General features: G+C 39.0%; 1 protein-coding gene across 1 annotated transcript; it reads right to left on the bottom strand.

Annotated features, from left to right (window-relative positions):
• Nucleotides 1–882: 882 nt before the first annotated feature.
• Nucleotides 883–2,503, bottom strand: LOC132893761 (uncharacterized). Its single transcript, XM_060932891.1, has 2 exons — nt 2,447–2,503; nt 883–2,207 (listed from the first exon to the last, which is right to left on the bottom strand). The coding sequence occupies exons 1-2, from the start codon at nt 2,480–2,482 to the stop codon at nt 1,227–1,229; spliced, it is 1,017 nt and encodes a 338-aa protein (XP_060788874.1). The 5' UTR covers nt 2,483–2,503; the 3' UTR covers nt 883–1,226.
• Nucleotides 2,504–6,701: the final 4,198 nt, after the last annotated feature.

Raw genomic sequence — 6,701 nt, 5'->3', positions numbered from 1 at the left:
CTCATATCCAGTGAATACCCTGGTGAAAAATAAATGTACTAAGTGTACTAAAATTTAGCATACTTTTGTGTACTTGAAGCCACACTAATCATCAATATACTTCAAGTGTGTTTATGATTAGTTAACTTGAGGCATGCTATTTTGGAACAACTAATTTTGTACTAAATATATTTTAATTGTAATTAAATTGTAGAAAAGTGCAACTTGAAGTGTATTTAGTGTACTTTTATGTGTTAAATTACACATAACTTTCACTTAAAGTATACTTTAGTATAATATATATTTCTATAAAGTGTAATATAGTATAATTATTTTAAAGTGTGTTAAAAGTGTTACCGTGAAAGCGTGATGTTAGTATACTTTTTATATATTTACAAAAAGTACAATTTGTGTAAGTACATTTTCAATATACTCTTGAAAATATGAATATACTTTAAATACAATAAAGTACATTTATTTTTCACCAGAGCATGTATATTACACACACACACTCCATTAATGGACACAGTAGGAAGAGTGCATTATGGATATCCTGTATCTTCTCGGGTATTTAATTCGGACCCGAGCCTTCTGTAAGGTAAAATAAGGTTCAGTTACAGAAACACCAGCAGTCTCGGGTGTTTACAAAACACTGGCGAAAAGCCTGCACTCGTATTAGGACAAATCCCGCCTTCTGAGCCAGGATTGGCTGGTTCCGCCGCCCTTCGTGCGCTTCGATTGGATACCGTTTCCAACTCGCGTGCAGTCTGCTGCAGAGCTCTGAAATGTTAACCAATCCTGACGAGGAGGCGGGTTTTATCGGAATGAAATGGGAGAGAAATACTTCTTCATCATAAAGTAAGCCTTTTGAACTCAAGAAAATGAAACTCGCAGAGAATGAAATGAAAATGAAATCACAAAGAAGCTTTTATTCTTCTCATTTTACACAGGCATGATCATTTGTGCCCTCGTAATAAATCCAGAAGAGCATCATTCACAAATCACATGCATGATACTGAATTGTTTTTGATTAAAATGATTACAAAACATTACACAGTTGTGATTATTTCTGACTTGATAGAAATTAGATAGAAATATTAAATCATATGTGGTTAAACATGACAATATGAGTATTTTTTGTGCTGTGACATAAATGTGTTTCACAATTTTTTTTTGCCTGAACTTCATCCACTTCACTGTTTAACTGCCACTTTGAATCGTTCACAATCACATGTCTACCTCCATTTTTATATCATCTTCATCATCATCATTGCTCTTCTTATCTCCTCCACGTTCGGTTCTCTTTTCAACTCACTCACAATTCTCTGAGCTTCCAAGAAATCTTCCTCTCTTTCGCTTTCATGCTTTTTTTTCCTTGGGAAATATATCTTCGGGTCAGGTTTACAGGCCTCGAGGGCTTCAATAAGCCGTTCTCTGGGGATTTTCAGGACTTTACGAGGTTGAGTATTTTTTGGCAAATGAAAGACTAAACTAACCTGATCCCAGACATAAAACTGATGATTAGGATATAGACTTTGCACTTCTCCTGAATCAAACTGATACCAGTGGGTTTCACAAATGGCTTGTGCTTTCCAGATAATTTTCCCGTCCTGATAATGAACCCACTCACTGGTTTCAAGAAGCGGATATCCTCCAAAGCGCTCGTTATCCTCAGGCCTGTGAATCAGCACGACGTACATAATCTCCTGTTTGTAGGTGGCGGTCTTGTACACCCTGAGAACCGGCTCTTCTCCTCCACAGTTCTGTTCCTTGTACCATTGCATCAGATCAGTGAGGGGGAATGTGAAGCGATATTTACCATATCTGGATGTCTCGAGTTGGAACAGAGGTGATGTGGTGAACTTCTCCAGAAATGGCTTATGCACATTCAGCTCTGATTTACCCTCCATGTAACATTCCTCTGCTGCTCTTATCTCCTCTTTGTCAATTTTTACGCCCCACCATGAGAACTCACTTTCAGGAGCCATGACCTGCTCTGACTCCAGTATCCCCATCACTCCTGACTTGTCAGTAACATGAGCTACATCTGAAACCCAGAATTCAACTGGAGTTGGGTAGGGTGGGATCTGCTTTATGATGTATCTCTTCATGGGATTCTCAGGGTACTTTTTTTTTATTACCCTTCTCAGGCTTTGTACACTTACGTGTTGCCCTGAGATGTAGTACTCCTTCATTTGACGTGCATTCCATCGCTCTTGGATGATAATCTACAAATATATGCAAATCTCACTGAAAAATAGCTTATGTACACAAATAATCTTTTTCACATGAGATCTTTATTATTATTATTATTATTATTATTATTATTATTAAGATCTCATAGTATATATAGTTAATACATTATGAATCCTATATAGGGTATATAGCATGGTTACTATATAGTATATAAAATTGTTTCTACATTTAATAGCAGATGAATAAGTTATATTGGTTTTTAGTGTCATACCTCTATTTCAGGTTGCTGTACATTCGCATTTGCCATTTTTCAGAGTGTGGATCAGACAGCCAAGTGAAGTAAGTGATGACTGTGATCCTACCAGCACCGCCTTTATATCATGTGCTCCATCCCCTCCCACGTGTCCCAGACATTCTGTGGAAATAGAAACTTAAGGGCTGTGTTGAGGTGGAGCTTGTGGTCTGACACATTAAGAGAAAGGAAATAGTGTATGCACAAAGAGAGAGAGAGAGAGAGAGAATGTCCTTATAGTTTCTCTGACTATATTTTCCATTTCTCCCATTTGTTTAAGAACACTTTTTCTTTCAATCTTAGTGCTTACAGTATGCTAATTTCTTTCTTTCTTGGATAATGTAAAGTAGCTCAGATATAAGGAGGTATATAACAGTGGAATTTTATTTGACATCAGTTTCTCACAACTCCAAACTCGTGTGTGTGTGTGTGTGTGTGTGTACATTTAAGCAAGGCTGCTTCTCTAACCTTCAAGCCATGGTTGCCCCATGAAATAAATAAATCACAATCCCACCTTCCCTTTGAATAGTTTTAGACCAAACTTTGTGGCATCTTTAGTGCTTTTAGGAACAGCATTTTCTTTCATCATTTGTAATTCTCCCTCACTTGCGGTGACGACGCGACTGGTCGCCGTTTTGCCGAGTCGCTCGAAGTCTCTCATCTCATTATCTCTAGCCGCTTTATCCTTCTACAGGGTCGCAGGCGAGCTGGAGCCTATCCCAGCTGACTACGGGCGAAAGGCGGGGTACACCCTGGACAAGTCACCAGGTCATCACAGGGCTGACACATAGACACAGACAACCATTCACACTCACATTCACACCTACGGTCAATTTAGAGTCACCAGTTAACCTAACCTGCATGTCTTTGGACTGTGGGGGAAACCGGAGCACCCGGAGGAAACCCACGCGGACACGGGGAGAACATGCAAACTCCACACAGAAAGGCCCTCGCTGGCCCCGGGGCTCGAACCCAGGACCTTCTTGCTGTGAGGCGACAGCGCTAACCACTACACCACCGTGCCGCCCATTTTCTGTAACCATCTGCATATTTATATGAAAACTTGATGAATAGCTACTATTCATTCATTCATTCATTCATTATCTCTAGCCGCTTTATCCTTCTACAGGGTCGCAGGCAAGCTGGAGCCTATCCCAGCTGACTACGGGCGAAAGGCGGGGTACACCCTGGACAAGTCGCCAGGTCATCACAGGGCTGACACATAGACACAGACAACCATTCACACTCACACCTACGGTCAATTTAGAGTCACCAGTTAACCTAACCTGCATGTCTTTGGACGGTGGGGGAAACCGGAGCACCCGGAGGAAACCCACGCGGACACGGGGAGAACATGCAAACTCCACACAGAAAGGCCCTCGCCGGCCCCGGGGCTCGAACCCAGGACCTTCTTGCTGTGAGGCGACAGCGCTAACCACGACACCACCGTGCCGCCGAATAGCTACTATTGTTATAAGAAATTTCTTGTTACAAGATGATGTCATTAAATTATGTCGTATGTCGTAATAACGTGAAAATATCTTGTTATAACAAAAAGGTTTTCACATTATAACACAGTAGCTCCTTTTTTCTTTATCTGGCATGGTAGCCGTACGAAGGTGAGTCAAATGCAAACCTTTTTTTCTATTTTGCATTGTTTAATGTAAATAGGCGTCACAAAAGTGCATCCTTTCTTTTTGAAAGACATAATCTCCGTTTCAGCTCTTAATGAGTGTCCAGATTCCTCTAGAAAATTATTTAGCTCCCCACCTCTCATTCACATCGCACGTTTCAGGTCAGAAGTTTACATACACTCGTCCTGGACATGAATGTCATGGAAATATTGGGCTTTTAATGATTTCTTTGAACTTTTCTTTTTCGTGGAAAGAATGATTGTACAACATACACTCACCGGCCACTTTATTAGGAACACCAATACACCTGTTGTCCTGTTTTATGCAGTTCTCTAATCAGCCGACCCGTTGACAGCAGCACAATGCATCAAATCCTGCAGATACAAATCAAGAGCCTCATCTAATTAATGACTTTATTCAAACATCAGAATGGGAAAAATTGTGATTTTAAAGTGTGATTTTCTTTCACTGTGACATGGGTGTTGGTTTGAACATTTCTGAAACGGCTGAGCTCCTGGGGTTTGTTTTCACACACAACAGTCTCTAGACTTTATACACTGTAAAATATAATAAGTTGACTTTACTTAAAAAAAATATGCAAAGTCGTTGCCTCAAAAAAAGTCATTTATGTTGATTTAGATAAATTAGATTGGGTTAACTTATTTTTTGTGAGTTTGCAGTACTCAAATTAACTTAGATTAGTTTGATTACATTAACTTATTTATTTTGAGTTTGCAGTACTCACATAAACTTATATTAATTTGATTACATTAACTTATTTATTGTGAGTTTGCAGTACTCATCTTATATAATTTTGATTACATTAACTTGTACTGTAAACTTAAAATAAATAAGTTAATGTAATCAAAATTATATAAGATGAGTACTGCAAACTCACAATAAATAAGTTAATGTAATCAAATTAATATAAGTTTATGTGAGTACTGCAAACTCAAAATAAATAAATAAGTTAATGTAATCAAACTAATCTAAGTTAATTTGAGTACTGCAAACTCACAAAAAATAAGTTAACCCAATCTAATTTATCTAAATCAACATAAATGACTTTTTTTGAGGCAACGACTTTGCATATTTTTTTTAAGTAAAGTCAACTTATTATATTTTACAGTGTACAGAATGGTGCGAAAACTACAAAACATCATCGAGTGAGTGAGTGAGTGAGCGACAGTTCTGTGGGTGGAAACAAACGCCCTGTTGATAAGAGATGTCAGAGGTTGTTAATATACAGTTGTGGTCAGAAGTTGACTGTGGCAGAGGGGGTGTGGCCAAGCGGGGTCGGGGAAGGTAAATGGCTAAGTCATTCCACTTACTGTCAATGTGTGTGTGTGTGTGTGTTACAGGGATGGAGCATAAAAAGAGAGAGAGGGCAGAGAAAAGGGGCTCTCTCCCTGACCACAACACATGTGTAAGTGAGTGAAAGAAAGAAAGAAAGAAAGAAAGAAAGAAAGAAAGAAAGAAAGAAAGAAAGAAAGAAAGAAAGAAAGAAAGCTACACTGTAAAAAAAAACCGTTACGCCAACTTAAAAATTCAAGGCAACTTACTGCACAGGGTTTCTGAGTTTATGTGACAACTAAGATTTTTAAGTTTTGAAGAAAGTTGTGCCAACTTATACTTTTGGTCTTCATATTCACACAAACTTAATTTTTTCAGTTTTACATGATAAGAATTCAACTTTAAGGCCACTAATCTTTCATCCAAGTAAAAACTTCAAAATCTGAGTTCAATTTTCTTTTTTATCCCACAATAAAACAAATAACAATCCAGTTCAAATAGCATGTTTATTTTAACATGATGGTAGCAAAACTGCTATAAAACTGTAGTGGCAATGCTTTTTTGTTAAGTCACACATTCACTTATTTTAAGCCTGAAGCTCATTTGACAAACGAAATGTGCAAACAATTCAGTATAATGAATTGTTTGCACATTTCATTTGTCAAATTAGTTTTTACTTGGATGAAAGATTAGTGGCCTTAAAGTTGAATTCTTATCATGTAAAACTGAAAAAATTAAGATTGTATGAATATGAAGACCAAAAGTATAAATTGGCACAACTTTCTTCAAAACTTAAAAATCTTAGTTGTCACATAAACTCAAAAATCCTGTGCCTTGAATTTTTAAGTTGGCGTAACTTTTTTTTTTTTACAGTGTAGTTAACTGAAAAGCAATAAAGTGTGTGTGTAAACATCAACTCTCGCCTGCCTTGCTTTTGTGCTCCACCCACATCAGGAACTGTTACAGTGGTGCCGAAACCCAGGAGCACAGAAGGGAACCACCTCATGGAGTCCTCCCAATTCGAAGAGCTCATCCTTGTCCTCGCTACCGCCCAGCAGAACCAGCATCAAGCGCTGATCACCCTCCGAAAGGAACAGGAGCAATGCTTCGAAGCCTTGATGCTGGCCCAGCAGGAAGATCACCAGGCATTCTGGCACCTGCTTACGTCAGCAGGGGCATCGGCCACCGCTGCTGTCACCCTCACGAAGATGGGACCGTAGGATGATCCAGAAGCGTTCCTCGCCCTCTTCGAGCAAGCAGCCGAGGCGTGAGGGTGGCCGCTGGAGCAGCGCACAGCGCGCCTCCTC

This window comes from Neoarius graeffei, chromosome 11 (genome assembly GCF_027579695.1).
Source record: "Neoarius graeffei isolate fNeoGra1 chromosome 11, fNeoGra1.pri, whole genome shotgun sequence".
Classification (NCBI taxonomy): domain Eukaryota; kingdom Metazoa; phylum Chordata; class Actinopteri; order Siluriformes; family Ariidae; genus Neoarius; species Neoarius graeffei.
Note: the sequence above shows the minus strand (reverse complement) of the source record. Positions and strands in the feature narration are given on the sequence as shown.

What these genes read in the sequence shown, in the direction of transcription:
- LOC132893761 (XM_060932891.1), bottom strand. Translation starts at nt 2,482, where the DNA reads ATGGCAAATGCGAATGTACAGCAACCTGAAATAGAG. An exon ending in TACAGCAACCTGAAATAGAG is followed by an intron (nt 2,208 to 2,446) that starts GTATGACACTAA and finishes ATATATTTGTAG; the next exon opens with ATTATCATCCAAGAGCGATG.